The 17,710-nt window shown below is 47.3% G+C and overlaps 1 protein-coding gene across 1 annotated transcript in view; it reads right to left on the minus strand.

Moving 5' to 3' along the window:
- Pou2f3 (POU class 2 homeobox 3) overlaps nucleotides 1–17,252 on the minus strand; it is a 79,257-nt gene extending 62,005 nt beyond the window's left edge. Inside the window, exon 1 of the mRNA XM_057768350.1 lies at nucleotides 17,192–17,252. Coding sequence (XP_057624333.1) covers nucleotides 17,192–17,252 — 61 coding nt within the window. The remainder of the gene's footprint in view (nucleotides 1–17,191) is intronic.
- Between the last annotated feature and the right edge of the window lie 458 nt (nucleotides 17,253–17,710).

Here is a 17,710-nt window from a genome sequence, read left to right on the forward strand (position 1 = left end):
TCTCTATACTGCTACTTTGCTTAGTAATATTTGTAAAAATGGGCTCAGGAACCTTGGCATGCATGGTGTTTTTTTTTTTTTGTTTTTTTTGTTTTTTTTTTTTTTTTGGTTTTTTAAGACAGGGTTTCTCTGTAGCTTTGGAGCCTGTCCGGGAACTAGCTCTGTAGACCAGGCTGGTCTCAAACTCACAGAGATCCGCCTGCCTCTGCCTCCCAAGTGCTGGGATTAAAGGCGTGCGCCACTACCGCCCGGCTAGGTGGTTTGTGTCTTTAATCCAAGAACTCAAGAGGCAGAGGCAGAGGCAGGCAAGCCTCTCCATGAGTTCAATGTCAGCCTGGTCTACATAGTGAATTCCTTGACAGCCAGAGATACACAGTGAGACCCTGTCTCCAAGTGGGGAGGGGATTTCAGGAGATGACTCTGTAGGTAAAAATCACAAGCCACACAGACCTGACAACCTGAGTTCAATCCCCAGAACCATGTAAGAAGCTGGATGCTTTGGTGTGCATCTGTGCTCTAAGCACTCTTATGGCAAGAGGGGGAAGGGTAGGAGGATCGCTGGGGAGCTATTATGCTAGCTAGCCCGGTATATACTACATAGCAGAAGCAAGAAGAAGCATGGTCTCAGCAAGCAAGAAGTGATGTCTGAAAGCCACGTGGAGGCTGCTGACCTCCACATGGACCATGGCACGCACGTACATACCCCACAATCAATACATTTTTAATAAAAACTTAAAAAGACATTCCATACTTGATTGCACCATGATAAATCAGTATCAGTTTGACTAAGCACACATGAATAAAATACCAATTATTTCTTTCAAAAACACAGACTATAAGGGGCTGGAGAGATGGCAGTGATTAAGAGCACTTGTTATTCTTGCAGATGACCTGGGTTCTGTTTCTAGCTCTTATATGGTAGCTCACAACCATCCGTGACTTCAGTTCTAGGATATCTGATGCCCTTTTCTGACTTCTGAGGTCACTAGGCTTGCACGCGATGTATATACACATATGAACATAAAGTACTCATAGACATAAAAACCCTTGTCAAGAAGCCTAAGACTTACATTGAATCCCAGGATTTACATGGTGGAAGGAGAGAACCGACTCCTGCAAGTTGACCTTTGGCCTCCACACAAGTGGCAGAGCAAACATCCCTCTCCCAAATATATAATTAAAAAAATTAAAAACAATGAGTTTCTAGGAAATAAAAATAAATTAAAAACTTAAAATAACAATAAAATACAGATGAGCCGGGTATGGTGGTACAGGCCTATATAGTTCCAGCACTTGGGAGGTGGATATAAGAGGACCAGGATTTAAGGTCAAGCTCAGCTACATGGCAAGTCTGAGAGCAGCTTGAGCTGCCCGGACTATTTCAAACACACACACATACACACACATACAGACAGAAAGAGGCAGAGCCAGAGAGATGAGTTAATTCTTAAACTATTTTTCTCTTGTCCATATGACTAAAATTTTTTAAATTATTATTATTTTAGGTGTATTGGTATTTGGCTTATATGTCTGTATGAGGGAGATGAATCCATCGGAACTTGAGTTACCAACAGTTGTGAAATGCCATGTAGGCACTGGGAATTGAACTCGGGTCCTCTGGAAGAGCAGTCGGTGCTCTTAACCACTGAACCACCTCTCTAGCTCTGACTAAATTTTTTTTTTAAGTAAAAGTTGAAAAAAGATTCAATGAGGGAACATCTGAAAGCTGCTGCTGCATCTTAGGCGCAAGTGACGAAACCAGCTGTTCTTTTCTGTCCTTCCCAAAGTCTGGTGTAGAAGAGAAGCAAGCTTAGCCAGATCCATTCAAAGAGAAGAAAAGGGCGTATAGGAAAGCAGGCTTCACCCTCGGGTATAGGGAAATTCTGTTGGAATTATCCACAGGGGAGCCTGCAGTTGCTGTGGCCCTGGGAACACTCAAGCAGACGTCACTAACTTATCAAAGGCCATCAAATGAGCTCTACAATTCTCTCTGCCTCTAAAATCTCAGGATTGTATGCAATTGATGAAAAGGTATCAGGGCCATTTCTTCCCTCTGCCTGGGCCTCTTCAGATGCAGGAAGGCTCGCCTGCCTCCTTGCAGTTGCTGTGCACACAAACAGATCAGTAATGGGAAGAAGAAGGAGAGGGAGGGGCAGGGCAGAGAGGGCTCCCAAAGCTTATCCAGAATCTCCTGTTTATGACCCTAAGGATGAATGGGTGACATCTCTGTTAAACTGGAAGGGCCACCATCTGGGGTCTCTGTAAGCTTCTTTTAGCTTTTTGTCTTTCTGAATCTCTGCATCAGGAGATCTCCAGGGAGAGAAAGCAAGAGGTAAAGCAAACTCCTTGAACCCATGACTCTTGGGCCTGCCAGGAACCCAGGGGAATTGCCCAGGTAGATTTTTGGCTTTAGGGAAGAGGAGGTTAATTATTATTTTATTTTACAAATGAGAAACCGAGTCTCAAGCATCCCCGAAACAATCTCCCAACTCTGAAGTTCAAGTTATGTGTAGACATGACAGGAGTGAATTTACAGCCCAGCCCAGCCTGCTCGGGAGACAGTCTACACTGCCAATACAAGTCCACAGGCTTGGCTGATGGGTCATTGCACCCACAGTGACAGAAGCTTTAAAGTGTTGGTATGGGTTGGGCATGATCCCCACGGGAAGTCCAAAGCTCTAGGTCACTGATCCTAATGTGGTGTGACTTCCCTGGCTAAAGCAATTCCACTGTCAACAGCACAAACTCAGAGAACGTCTGAGCGTTCATCTAAGGCTCAGTTTAGCTTCCCAATTCTACCATCACCTTGGTCCTACCTGCTATCCAAGACCCCATCTCTACCAAGAAGCTCTCAACAGAGTAAGATGGCAGAGGCCACAGTTGAAGGCATTGGGCTGAATGCCTAGCGAACAGACTATAGGAGCTCAAAACAGTGTAAAAGGCACATTGAACTCTAGAGTCCCAGGATTCTAGGTAGACTCCCCTTAGGCCAGGGTGGTCAAAATGCCCAACAGATGAGAAGAAAGCAAAGGGTCGGAATGCAGGAGGTGTGAGTTGGGGGGGGCAGCTCCTGCTTCTAGCCCTCCTCCCCTTTGCATTTGACGAACAAGAGACAGCAAGTGAGCTGCGCTGCCTGCCAGGCCTCCCCAGCACCAGGAGACAGGTCCAGGAGAAGGCCTGCCCTCCCACCTCTGAACCGAGAGAGCTGACACCCAGACTGATGGGCCTCCTGCTTTGCATGGCTTTGGCAGCAATGGGATGTGATTTTGCCTGGGGAACAATTCTCTGGGTGAGGGAGGTGGAAGCCCATACCAAGAACTGTTCCAGCAGGATTTTTCACTTCTGCCTGGTAAACAATGCAAGGAGCACTCAGCACAGAGATTGGGCCTCTCCCATTTCTGGATGGTTCTCAGCAGCTCTTCTCCCCAGTAGAACTCAGTAAAACATCCAGTGACACTTAAGGACAATTTGACAACTTGCTGGTACTTTTTTTTTTTTAAATATTTATTTATTTATTTATTTATTATGTATACAATATTCTGTCTGTGTGCATGTCTGCAGGTCAGAAGAGGGCACCAGACCTCCTTACAGATGGTTGTGAGCCACCATGTGGTTGCTGGGAATTGAACTCAGGACCTTTGGAAGAGCAAGCAGTGGTGCTCTTAACCGCTGAGCCATCTCTCCAGCCCCTTGCTGGTACTTCTTAAGCCAGCAACTATGGAGGTAAGCCCTTGGAAAGTTATTCTGAGACATAGACACACACACACACATGCCAATATAATAAATAATTCTACCAGTGAACTAGAAAGTATGACCCACCCATTCAAGGTTTTGTCCTCAGAACACATTGTGAATGGGCTGTAGGTTCATTTTCAAAACTGTTTTACATTTCCTGAATTTTCTGTAAATGTTCATCTCCCTAGCCTTCAATCTCCTTTTGATATGAAAATGAAAAGTTTCTAGGGGCTGGAGAGCTGGCTCAGTACTTAGGGGCTCTTCTTGATCCTCTGGAGAACCTAAGTTCAATTCTCAGCACCTACAACAGGCAGCTCACAATCAACTGTGATTCCAGGTCCAGGGGGATCTGACTGACACCTTCAGCCTCTGAGTGTACCCATGTTCACATGCACATTCACAGAGACACATATGCATAATTTAAAATAACAAAAACAAAAGTTCCTAACAACATTCCTGCCATGTTCCTTTTAAGAGGAAATACCTAGAACCGAGGGGCAACCCTTGAAGCTGCTTGAAGAGCAGGACCCAGAAGGACCCAAGAACAGTGGGAAGGGGATTGTCGTAGGAATTAGGAGGGAGGAGGTTCAATTTTCCACTAGTTAAGTATCCCTGGTCCAGTCAGGGTATGGATGGTAATAAAAAGTTCTACACATGCCCGTAATGATGGACACTGTGCCCAGGGCAGACATCCCTAATGAACTTGAGCATCCTTATCCTCTTCCTTAAAATCCATCTCACCACAGTCTTCTGATATCTTAGGAAATATAATCCCCATTCCGTCTCCATTTGGGCTATGGATAGGGATTTCTGGGGCATCCATGCATTGCCCCTGCATCTCTTCTTGATGAAACACTGCTGCTGAAATCATTAATAGAAGGAATCCAATTGGGCTAGATGGTTTAGGACCAAGACAAAGGAGCATCCTGAGATCAGAAAGGGTCTAGGGTCTCAGTTCCCTGATGCAAGGAAGTAGTACACAGCAACCTAAGATTTCTCATCAAAAGCACACATCAGAGTCTCCTGACCCTGGAAAAACAGTTGAATCTGCATTCAAAGGCAGTTGGATATGCTCTGTGAAGTAGACCTCTATTCTAGTCATACTCAATATGCACATTTCAATGTAGCACACTGACCATGGGTTTTATTTTAATCAGAGGAGACCACAGAGGCAAGATGTCTGTCCTCTGTGTGTTCATGAGGTCAAACCTGAAACCTGCAGGACAATACCTGCCTGTAATCCCAGTACTTTGGAGTTAGAAGTAAGAAGGTCACTAGTTCAAGGCCAACCTTGGATACTTAGCAAGTTCTGAGACAGGGTCTAAAACCCAGACTTATCAGTTACAGGTAAGGACACTACACCCTAGAGAAAGGCTAATGAATGACTGGCTATCCAAATGCCACCGTATTACTGCCAACTGAAACTTCATTCGGAATGGCTGAAGTAAGTCAAGTAAGCAAGAAAGAAGCTTTAGGTTTCCTAGAATTTTAAATAACATTTGGTCTTGTTGACTCTCCCATCTCTTAGCAGTAGGTGGAAGAGGGCTCTTGCCTCAGATCCCTCTCTTCTTCTTGCCCCTATTTCCTGAGAGATGGAGACACACTTGAGCTAGGACCAACACAGTCCTCACAAGGGTATATGCGCGCGCGCGCGCGCGCCACACACACACACACACACACACACACACACACTACATATGACCACTTAGCAGTCACTGGAGCGTGGTTCTAGCTCCGAAGTTCTGGACCACAGACCAGCTTGATTAGGGGACAGAGTCCATGCTTCTAATTGGCTATTAGATCACTGCACCCACTGCATGGACACTTTGTCCTCCAGGGATGAATACGAAGAAATGACATTAACTGGCAAGCATTGTTCTAAGTGCTTTGCAAACAAACTTTGATCCTCACAGAAGCCTATGAGGTAGATACTATTATTAATCCCATTTTATAGATGAGAAAAATGAGCAGAAAGCCTTTAAATAATGAGCAATGAGTAGTAAGCCTTTAACTAATGACCCCGAGGTCAGAGTAGGGAGCAACAGAGCCCTTCCTGAGCCATTCACATCATTCAAAGAGCCTGGAAAAGACTGGGTGCGCACACCATCCTCGTGGGTTAGCGCTGACCATGGCTAGAGGGAACTTCCATTTCGCCACTCTTCACCTGAGGCACAAACACAACCTCAAAGAGGGACATCGCCAGTTTGGGTGGTAGAGTGGGAAAGAGGAGACCAGAATCCAGCTGTCCTCTCATCTTCTTGGGCAAACAAACTACAGAGACTGTTTCTCAGACAATAAAAACTCAGACATGACCAGTCCTGAAGCCCTCAGAGGAACGAAGTTCAGAACCTAGAACTACAATTTGGTGGTCCTGACCCATGACCTGAGGCCACCAAGAAGGTGCAAGAGGGGATAGAGACCTAGTCTGTCTTCTGGCTGGGTAGTCATAACATCCACAGGCAGGTTCCCAGGGTCTGGGGAGATGGGCTGCCAGGGAGTTAGGAAGCATTGGGCACGCCTTCCTCTGAGAACTTGGAGCCCTTGAGCCAACATTTGCCGGCCAGTTTAACCCCCTTTGTCCATGCTTCCCTCCTCAAGACAACCTTAATCAGCCTCATTTGAATTTCAAATGACCTCTCCCTTCTCCCCCTCCCCACCCCAACGGGCTTTGAGGCAGGGATATGGAAATTCATCCTGCAGTATGGAAATCATCACCCTATGCAAATGATGAGCGGGACCCCATTGTCATAGCAACCTCCCGGTTTCCTCTCCTCTCTATACCTCTTCTGGGCTCTCAGGTTTGACTTTTTCTATTCTCTTTCCAGCTTGAACAAGGGTGGGGAGCGGACAAGCTGTGTGGCTGAGGGCCTTGTTGGAACTGACAGCCGGCAGGTGGGGCATCCAGACCTGAGGTCAGTCACCTGCTGGCTCAGACCTGCCAGGCCACCTGCTCTAGAGCAAACTTAGACCAGGCACACGCAAGCAAGGCCAACTACTATTTTTTCTAGGATAAACCAAGGATTGTGGGGGCGGGGTGGGGGGAGGTTCTAGACTCTAGGGGATACAATGAACTCCCCAGGAATGGAGTCAGGAGTGAGGGGGTGTAGGGGCTCCATTGTTGCAGTGGTAGGAGATGAAAGCCCTTGCATGGAACCTATATGTAAAATACAATGCAAATGAGCACCTATTATTGTTTGAGTCAACAACAGTATTTCACTGGTGCTTTTTGGGAGATGCCCATAGCTTTGTTTCCCAGGCGCCTGTCTTGGCACAAAGGTCTCCCCTCCCTGCCCTTAACCCATAACCCCTCACAAGTCTCTGGAGAACTCAGGAGGGCACTTTGAACTGGTGGTGGCTGAAGGCCCTAAATATCTAATCTGGTCATCTTAGAGGAAGGATCTTGGACATAATTTAACCCTGCCCTGCTCTGCCCTGGACACTCAGACTCACATAAGAGCAAGCTGGGATGATTTCATATAGTCCCCACCTCATTTAAGTACACTCATCTCTGAATTGGTCCCTGTGTCCCCGAATCAGAGGCTCACTCCCCCAAAAAGGAATGAGAGAGAAGTTGGGCCTCCTCGTTCCTTTCTGTTCTTGTCCTTGGCAGTGCCCCAGGCCACAGCAAATGGCTTAGAAAGTGGGACTCATTCGCAGGTGCTGCCTGAAACTTACCTGTCCCTGCGGCCCCATCCTCATCTGTTTCTAGAGGAGGAGGCGGGTTTTGGAAAAGGATGAAGGCCTAGGTTGCTGCAGTGGCCTGGACACACTGTTCAGTACCTGATCTCCCTGTGTGCTGGCGGCAAGGTGCCACGCATTTCATGAATATACTGATGCCTGTCTCCTACAGGAGACCCAACATCATCCACCCACGTCCGCCATCTCTGGATCAAGGCCATAGGAAGATGTGCCTAGGTTCCGGTGTATCCAGCTCAAGGGAGTCAAAGACAAGAGATATCCTCTACCAAACACAAACTGTTTCTAGGCAGTGCACCAACTGGCCAAGGCTTATCTGCATTAAGGTCTGTGGTCAGGTAGAGACTGCAGGAGTGAGATCTTAGAAAGGCTAGTGGCACACCAGGAGCTTTCTGTTGACCTGGGTGTAGAGCTCTTTGGATGTTCCTGGAAGCAGTCTTAGGTCAGACCCTAGGGTCTCACTCAATCCCATCGCAACAACACTGCAGCCCTGAATACTGATCTGTGACAGACCGGAAAAAACAATGGTCCTCCATCTGGGATTGTTTGGGACACAAGAATATACTCAGAGGCAAGGAAGGAAAGCCAGGCGATAAAGACAGCTCACACTTGCCTGCCTCTGTCCTCAACCTGCCCCCTGTCATGCTGGAAAAGAAGGAAGCCATTTCCTTAAATAGACTTCCAAGAGGAAGAGACAGCGGTGTAGTAAGGACCTTTTGGTTGGGTTTGTAGCCTTGGCTACCTCTGCAGGTTGGGCTGGGAACCCACAGATGAACAGCTATAGCCGGAAGTCATCAGGGCATAGGTATGAGCCTACCACTGTGGCTGTTCTATTTGCTACCGTTCTCCAAGGGCTGGAGATCAGAAGGCAGTTCCAGACACTGTAGGCTACTCTCCTGAGACCTTCAGCAAATAGAGTCGCACTTGGAAGCCTGGTGGCGAATCACTTCTAATTTCCCTGTCACACAGAAATAAGGTGAGATGGAAGCCACGCTGAAGTTAGTCAAAACGGGAGACTACAGCACAAGGGCTGCACATAAGGGATTTTGTTTGTTTTTGTTATTTTGTTTTTTGAGACAGGGTTTCTCTGGAGCTTTGGAGCCTGTCCTGGAACTAGCTCTTGTAGACCAGGCTGACCTCGAACTCACTCACAGAGATCCGCCTGCCTCTGCCTCCTGAGTGCTGGGGATTAAAGGCGTGTGCCACCACCGCCCGGCTCGTATGTGAGGGATAGTAAGAACTTCAGACACTTCAATTCCTATATGAACAAGGAACCAAGAGAAAGGAGAACATTTGACTTTTTTGTTTGTGTGTTTCTTGAGACAAGGGTTTCTCTGTGTAGCCCTGCTCTCCTGGAACTCTGTAGAACTGACAGATTTATCTGTCTCTGCCTACCGAGTGCAGGGATTAAAGGTGTGTGCCACCACTACCCTGTGGGTTTGGCTTTCCTTAGGGATGGTTACCAAGTGACAAACAAGGAGATTTGTTTCATTAACAGGGATCTCATTTTCCAAGGATAGGTTTGAATGTTTACAAAGGGCACAGGGTGCACAGTAAGAGGTGCTCTCAGAATCTTGATACTGTCAGGAACCCATCCTGGTTCTGCAGAAGTGAGGGATGGATCTGAGGCAGACTGAGGATCAGTCCTAGAGACCAGCTACACCCTCTCATTGTTTTATTTTTGCAGATCACACCCCTCCCCCACCCCATCCCACCACAAGGAAGCTGAAGGCTCCGGCACTTTCCCCACATCTCAGTAATAGCACGTTTCCTAATTACAAGCGTATGATAGATGGTGTTTTTGTGGTGGTGTGTCCTTTTCAAGCAGTTCACACCCACTCTTATTTAGTCATAAACAGGCAGGACGTGTGTGCACACGCGCTCACACACGAGTCTCCTTAGAACAGGTGTCAAGAGGAGCCTCTTTCTTTACACACAGTCCCAGAGTCTTACCTGACCCTCAAGCACCTCTGGGTTCCTCCTGTCCTTCCAGCCTTTGAAAGACCACTTTACATAGGAACTGAAAGCTACCTTCATTTCCCAAAACTTTCCTCCTAGTCTTTCCTGGAACCTCGCCTCTTGGTGGCAATCCTCAGCTTAGTTCCTCAGGAACTCGGGAGGGTGGATATCTGTGAGTTTCAGGAAGGAGCAGACCCTTACCCAAGAGGGAATTAGTTAGTCCTTGAGCATCGCTACTCTTTCTCAAAGGTCTGAGGAGACCACAAATCTCTCTGTGCCTTGCTGGTCCTCCCCTGGATAGACATGCCCATCTTGTTTAAAGTCACACTGGAAGTTCTTTGGGCCACCAGACAACTGAGTCTTCTGGGTGGTTCTAGTCTGCAGACTGATGTTAGTCATTCAATCTCACAGATAAGACAAGGATGTCTCAACAGGGAGGAATGAACAACAAAGCCCAGTACCCTCCCTCCCCGCTAGTATGATGAACACTGGTTCCCAAAAGAGGTGGGGGAGGGAGTTCTTCCCCAGGCCCTCACCACTCACCAATAGAAGCAGCTGACCCTCCTCTTTCGCTCTGATCCCCAGTAAGCTGGCTACTCTTATGTCAATTTGACACAAGCTAGAGCCATCTGTAAGGAGGGAGCCTCAACTAAGAAAAGCCTTCCATAAGATCCAACTGCAAAGTATTTTCTTCATTGGTGATTGATGGGGGAGGGCCCAGCCCATTATGGGTGGGGTCATTCCTGGGCTGGTAGGCCGGGCGGTGGTGGTGCACGCCTTTAATCCCAGCACTCGGGAGGCAGAGGCAGGCGGATCTCTGTGAGTTCAAGACCAGCCTGGTCTACAAGAGCTAGTTCCAGGACAGGCTCCAAAACCACAGAGAAACCCTGTCTGGAAAAAACAAAAACAAAAAAAAAAAACAAAAACAAAAACAAAAAAGGATGGAAAAGCCAGGAGGCAGCACTCCTTCACGGCCTCTGCATCAGCTCCTGCCCCCTGCTCCTGCACTGTTTGAGTTCCTGTCCTGACGTCCTTCCATGATGAACATCAATATGGATGTTTAAGCTAAAACAAACAAACAAACAAAAAAAACCCCTCTCCTCCTCAACTTGCCTTTGTTTTCATTGCAGCAGTAGAAGCCCTAACTAAGACACCCAGCAAAGACTCTTTGGCTCCAGGCAGGGCCTTGTGTCTTGGGTTGGACCAAACTTCCTTCTGGTCCTGCAAGACTGCCTTTCATCATCCAGACACCTGCTGTGATGCTGCCCCTCCTCTGGGTTCCCATAGTGGGCAGGTCTTGGTCTTCCCACTAGTATCTATGGGTAGAAAGTCACTAGAAAAGTCCAAACTAGCTGGGTGGTGGTGGTGCTCGCCTTTAATCCCAGCACTCGGGAGGCAGAGGCAGGCGGATCTCTGTGAGTTTGAGGCCAGCCTGGTCTACAGAGCTAGATCCAGGACAGCTAGGGCTGTTACACAGAGAAACCCTGTCTCAAAAAAAAAGAAAAAAAAGGAAGGAAGGAAGGAAGGAAGGAAGGAAGGAAGGAGGGAGGGAGGGAGGGAGGGAGGGAGGGAGGGAGGGAGGGAGGGAAGGAAAGAGAGAGACAGAAAGGAAGAAAGAAAGAAAGAAAGAAAGAAAGAAAGAAAGAAAGAAAGAAAGAAAGAAAGAAAGGTCCAAACTTCAGCCTGTCATGTGCTGGGTAAGGGACCTTGAGAACCTGAGCTAACATCCTTTCTCATCCCCAGCTTCAATTTTCCCACCTGCAAAGTGGGATAATGGCCCCCATTCTCAGTGCCTCTGGTCCAGAATGTGTTCACAGCTCATAAACAGACCCCAGAATCACTCTATCCACAGCACCAGGAATCCTTGTCCTTGAAGGGAAACTCCACAGCGGCAGGGACTCCAGAGCCCAGCATAGGCTGCAATGTGGAGGTCACAGACCGTGGTCATGGGACTGCCATCTAAACCAGAGAATAGGATGGGAATCCACACAGAACAAGACGGAAGTCTCCTGACTGAGGAGACTCGGGAGGAAGGGGCTGTGAGCTGGTGCTCAACTCCCTGGGAAACCGTCATGCAGCCGAGAGAGGAGCACACAGAGGGGAAAGCACACTGAAAGAGACCTTAAGCATCGGCCTTCCCAGACAATCTAGTTCAAAGTCTTCTTTTGTAAAGAAGAGACTAAAGATCCATGTAGGAATGCTGGCCAAATACGCAGGTAGAGACGAGATGAGAACCTGGTGGTAGCACACAGTGTAAATTCATTTCTAGCTTCCAAACACATTAATTTTCCACTCTTAGCCACAGTTTCCTTGTTGGGGGAAATAGGGCTGAACACCTCTATGTTTATTATAAGACTTAAATGAGATGATGTCCATAAAGCTTTTCATGTGGCCAGGCAGGAAGAGGCATATGCCGCAACAGGCTTTCCTTCCTTCCTGCTGAAACCATGGCTTTGCCTTTCCTCTTTTGTGTTTGAGGCTACAAGTGATCAGCATGGCCAAAAGCCCCAAAGGCCAGCTGTGCTGGTGTCACTGGAGGGCTTTTGAAACATGGGTAAGGTTATATTTTTGTTTATTTTTTTAAATTTATTTTACGTGTGGATGTGTGTGTACACTGTGCATACACGCTTGGTGCCCTCAGAAGTAAGAAGGCGGCATAGGATCCTCTGGAACTGGAGTTTCCTATGGTTGTGAAGCACTGCGTGGGTGCTGGGAATTGAACTCAAGTCCTCTGGAAGAGCCGCCAGTACTCTTAACCACTGCACCATCCTCTTCAGCTCTGGTAAGACTATATTTTTATTTAATTGTTTTGTTGAGAAGAGGAGATGAGAGTCTGAAGCAGAGAGCCTGCCTGAAGTACAGGTCTGCTGAGCTATGTGAGTTTCAGGCCAGTCTGGTTGCCTCAGAAAACAGATAGACAGACAGACAGTTGGCTTGATAAAGTGCTTGCCACATAAGCATCAGGACCTGAATTCAATCCCCGGAACCTCCATAATAAAACATTGCGGCGTGCTCTTGTAATTCCAGAGCTGGAACAAAGGTGCAGACAGGAAGAGCCTAGGGACTTGCTGGCTAGCTTAGCCCAGTCGATTAAGCAAACCAGAGAGAGACCCTTTATTAAAACAAGGTGGTTAGTAGCTGAGGGAAGATGTGTCCTCTGGGCTCCATGTGCAGGCATTTGCAAGGGTGCACACATGGCTAGGGGTATAGCTCAGTGGTAGAGCACTTCCTTCGAACATCTGATACTCTAGGTTCAACCCCCAGTACTGCAAAATGAATAAAACAGAGTGAAGGCAAAGTAGCAGCAGGGAGAAAGTAATAGGAATAACAAAAAGTCAATAGCTGGATGCAGAGGAGGTAGGCTTTAGTGCCGGCTGCAGAGGGGAGTTGGGGGGGGGGGAGTGGAGACAGGAGTTCCAGAGTCTTCCTTGGTTGCCAGCAAAAAAAAGGAGAATCTGAGGTCCTGAGCATTCTGTCCTTGGCTGTGCAGAAAAAGGGAAGTATGAATTAACCTGCAGGACTGAGAAAGCCCTCCAAAGATTCCCGCCAACTCAGAGTGGACTGGCCAACTCACTTCCTTTTCCCCAGCTCCCAGCCCTAATGCCCTAGGGGTTTCACACAATACTGTGGGTGCTCTCCAGTACACAGGGTTTTTTCTAGGTCATCTTTGCTTATAGTTCCTTTAAAACCCAAAGGCAAACCACCCATTAACTCAGCCCTTGCTGGGGAGGTGAATGTGTCTTTTAAAATTTCAAAGGAAACCATTAAACTTAGTTGGTAACCATTGTAACTGGTAACAAGCTTTCCATTCCACGGATTAAAAAAAAAAAGTCAGAATGACTTTCCAGGAAGTTTGCTTATTTAATTAGCTACTTCTTTTTTTTCTTGCCCTTAATTTAGGATCACCTAAGCATTAATCCTACCATTGAGAGAAGCCCTGAAGGGGTAGACGAGAGGGCAGAAAAGCTCCAGAGAGATGGAAGGCATCACTATCTCTCTCTGTCTCTCTCTGTCTCTCTCTGTCTCTCTCTGTCTGTCTCTGTCTGTCTCTGTCTCTCTCTGTCTGTCTCTGTCTCTGTCTCTGTCTCTGTCTCTCTCTCTCTCTCTCTCTCTCTCTCGTAGAGGACCCATGTAAAATCTCTTCTTGATTGGCAAGCAGAGCAAAACCAACTTCTGGAGCTGACCCACTTGCTCGGGTGAAGGGGAAAGGGAACCCCAGGCACCTGTGGCCCTTTGCAGTACCACCCAGGGTTACAGAGTCACAGTGGAGATAAGGGCTGGAGAGACGGCTCAGTGGTTAAGGGCCCTTGCTGTTCTTACTGAGGACCTAGGATTCCTAGCACCCAAACTCTAGCTCCAGGGGATCTGACACCTTCTTCTGACCTCTGACCTCCACAGGCACTTTTAATTGCACTTTCTGTGATGCAAAAAGACAGTGGTAGCTCAAAGCACTGAGGCACACGCCTTTAATCCCAGTATTCTGTGAGTCCAAGGCCAGCCTCGTCTACCAGTAGAGTATGCGGACAATTCTGCAACCGCCAGAACTGCAGAGTGAGACCTTGTCTCAAATAAACAAAACAAAAACATGACAGTGGCCTAGACTTTAGACCTTGGCTGATTGGCAATCTACCCTCTAAGACAAATTCCATTTTCTCTTGTCACTTAGTGAAAAGGATAAATGATCAAATCAGATAACTAGTAAGTGGCTCTGTTTGTAGGCTTTTTCTTGGCCATGTGGAGGGAGAGGCAGGAACTCAGTATGTAGCCCAGGCTGGCCTGGAACCCCTTACAGTCAGAACTAGACTTGAACTCTCCAACTATCAATCCTCTTGTCTCAGCCTCTGAGTGTTAGTTACAGAAAAGCCGCACCCTGCCTCACGTGTTGGCCAGCTTTTTATCCTAGGTCTGTTTGATTTGAAACCATGCCCTTCAAATGTCTACCTCCTGAAGAGGCAAAGAGTCAGAGAGGTCGCCAGCATGTCAGGGTGCCTCCGACAGTCCCCGTTTACCCCTGGATGTCCTCTCCCTTCATCCCCTTGGTGCACAGCTCCCCTAGTCCCACATAGGAGATTAGAATTTGCTCAAGCAGCACATAGCACACTGACTTCTGGCCTCCTCCCGCGGTTGAAGCCTCACCTTCCTGCTCATTGTAGGGGTTCGGATGTCTCATTATGACTCCTCACACTGACCCCCACCTTGGTCAGAATAACTAACAGCAAAGTCTGGTTCCGTCGATAAGGGTAGTCTTTGTCCATGTGGACACTGCTCAACTGTGTCCTGCCCAACGGAGCCTGGGGGAACAGAGTTGGTTCCAGGAAAAGGACAATTTCCCTAGAACCACTGCTCTGGACTCCATTCTTCTCCAGGGGAGAGCATTAGTACAGGCACAGCCCTCAGCAACCATCAGCAGAGCTCATCTCGGTTTTTTGAGATTGAAGGAAATTTAGAATGAGATCACCCTTTTCCACCAACTTTAGTAACACATATGACACCAGCAAGCTGACCGAAGTCAGACTTGATGATGACGCAGGCCTGGAATCCCAGCTGAGGCTAAGACAGGAAGATTGTAAGTTGGGGGCCAGCAGTCTGGGCTGCAAAGCAAGTTCAAGGACAGCTTAGCAAAACACCGTAGATAGATAGATAGATAGATAGATAGATAGATAGATAGATAGATAGATAGATAGATAGATAGATAATAGTAAATAAGGAGGAACGTAGCTCAATTGTTGAGTGCTTGGTCACTATGCATAAGTACTTAAGTTCAATCACCAGTATGGTGGGGTGAACAACACCCTGAGAAATGGGTGCAATTAGTCCATACTCTTTAGTCCAGCTCTTCTATACAAAGCAGAACATAAGGACTGTAGCTCTACACCATTGCTACCCAAATAAGTGACACCGTATCAATGTTGAACTAAAGAGCAGAAGAATCTGTAGCAAGTGGATTCTGAAGACCAGCCTCTCCCCACACTCCCTCCCCAGATCTCCTGTCCCTCTTTTAGCTTCAAGAACTAGAACGTTGCCGGGCGGTGGTGGCGCACGCCTTTAATCCCAGCACTTGGGAGGAGAGGCAGGCGGATCTCTGTGAGTTCGAGACCAGCCTTGTCTACAAGAGCTAGTTCCAGGACAGGCTCCAAAACCACAGAGAAACCCTGTCTCAAAAAACAAAAAACAAAACAAAACAAAACAAAAAAAACTAGAACGTTCCAGAACATTTGAAAGATTTTAGTTTTCGAGAACATCGATTTTTTCCCCTTCTCCCTTCTGTGTCTCTAATGATCCAGATGAAACACTAATTGGGGCCTTGTTGGGAGGCTATTAAAGTTATCTTCCTGGTTATCTTTCTTCAAGTTCTTTTTAATTACACTGCATTTTCAAACCAAGGGTTGGGCTATGGTAGAAACAAGTGAGAAGAAAGAACCATCTCAATTCTTTCCTGACTCCTTTCTTCTCGTCACAAGGCAAAGCCATGCCCAGGCACCAATCCCTCTCGGAGCTCACACACTGGCTACGCACAGAACATTCAGAAGGCCAACGCTTGTACACAGACCCGTTTGCTTAGTTCTTTACAAAAGACTGTTAAGAACCTGGGTGGAAGCCGGGTGCGGTGGCACATGCCTTTGATCCCAGCACTCAAAGGGAGAAACCAGTAGATCTCTGTAAGTTCGAGGCCAGTCTAGGGTAGTTCTAGGACAGCCAGGGATGCACAGAGAAACCCTATCTCGAAAAAACAACCAAACAGAAAAAGAACCATGGATGGAAGACCCTGGTCTGCATCTACCAAAGACAGGTTCTCTTTGGAGCTGGCAATACAGCCGGTTGTTTCTCTGTTAGAATGGCACATCGAGGCATGGATCGTAGCCTAGTGAGATGGCTCAGTGGATAAAGGTGCTTGCTGTGCAAGCCTCAGGACCTGAGTTCCATCCCCAGAACCCACCACATAGAGGCAGAAGAAATTCTGCAAAGTTGTCGTCTGACAGCCACTCATGCACACATGGCATGTGCACCCATGCATACATATTATAAACACATAATAATAATAAAATACGATGGTGGCGCACGCCTTTAATCCTAGCACTCGGGAGGCAGAGGCAGGCGGATCTCTGTGAGTTCGAGACTAGCCTGGTCTACAAGAGCTAGTTCCAGGACAGGCTCCAAAGCCACAGAGAAACCCTGTCTCGAAAAACCCAAAAAAAATAAATAAATAAATAAATAAATAAAATAAAAATAAAGCCTTTTTAAAAATGAAACATATGCTTATACCAGCTTCCTAGAAGGCTGAGGCAGGAGGATCTCAGGTTTGAGGCCAGCCTGCATTACATGGTGAGTTTCAGAGCAGTCTGGATGATTTAGCAAACCCTTGTCTCAAAATAAAATTAAAGAGCTGAAATATGGCTCAGTGGAAAAGCATTTGCTTATCATAGCAAAGCTCTGGGTTTAATGTGCTTGTGCGTGCGCTCACACACGTGCACATGCATGCGCGTACACACACATCACAGGATACAGGGTAGAATGCTACTTGCCTCGCATGTGCAAAGCCCTGGGTTTGATGTCCAACACTGCAAGTCTCTCCCTGATAACTTTTTGTCCTTTGTTCCCAAGGCTCTGGCTCCTTCCTGGCCTATTCTATTAAGGTCAATATCTATTACTCCAAGGCCCCAGAGTCAGGCCCTGGTATCTCCAGACAAGTCTCTCAGGGACTGAGATCCAGCTTGGGGATCTGAAACGCTGAGCAAGAAGCGACACCACAGTGCTGGATAGTGTCTCCTAACCACTCACCCCCCAGAAGAGAACACCTTACCTGACTCCACCTGGCTGAAGGTGCTGTGGGCATCCGTTGAATCTGCAACATCCCCACTCATCTTGATCTCTGCAAGGAAAACACGACTGATTTTAATAGCAGGTCAGCATTTTTCTTGCTGTGACATAGGTGACTTTAACTAAACAGCGAGGGTGAATGTGTAATTACTGCAACCATCAGACTTTCAAATTCCCGATTCCTGAACACACAGCCACTAGAATATTCATCAGCCTGGAGGTGCAAATCCCCTCCTCCTGGGCTAGTTTCCTAGCCTGACCCTCCCTCCACTTCTCCACAGCTACTACAGTCTCTCATCGTCTGCCTCAAGCTTCACCATGCTTCCATCGCCTGGATGTAGTGAGTAAAATTCAACAAGAATAAGGACCTAGAAGCTGCCCATCCCCACCCTTAATTTCTTTTGGAATTGGGAGAATGTATCTTCTTAAAATTTCATAGAAATCCAGGTGTAGTGGCACATGCCTTTAAACCCAGCACTCAGGAGGCTAGGTCAAGAAGATC

Source organism: Chionomys nivalis, chromosome 4, assembly GCF_950005125.1.
Source record: "Chionomys nivalis chromosome 4, mChiNiv1.1, whole genome shotgun sequence".
Classification (NCBI taxonomy): domain Eukaryota; kingdom Metazoa; phylum Chordata; class Mammalia; order Rodentia; family Cricetidae; genus Chionomys; species Chionomys nivalis.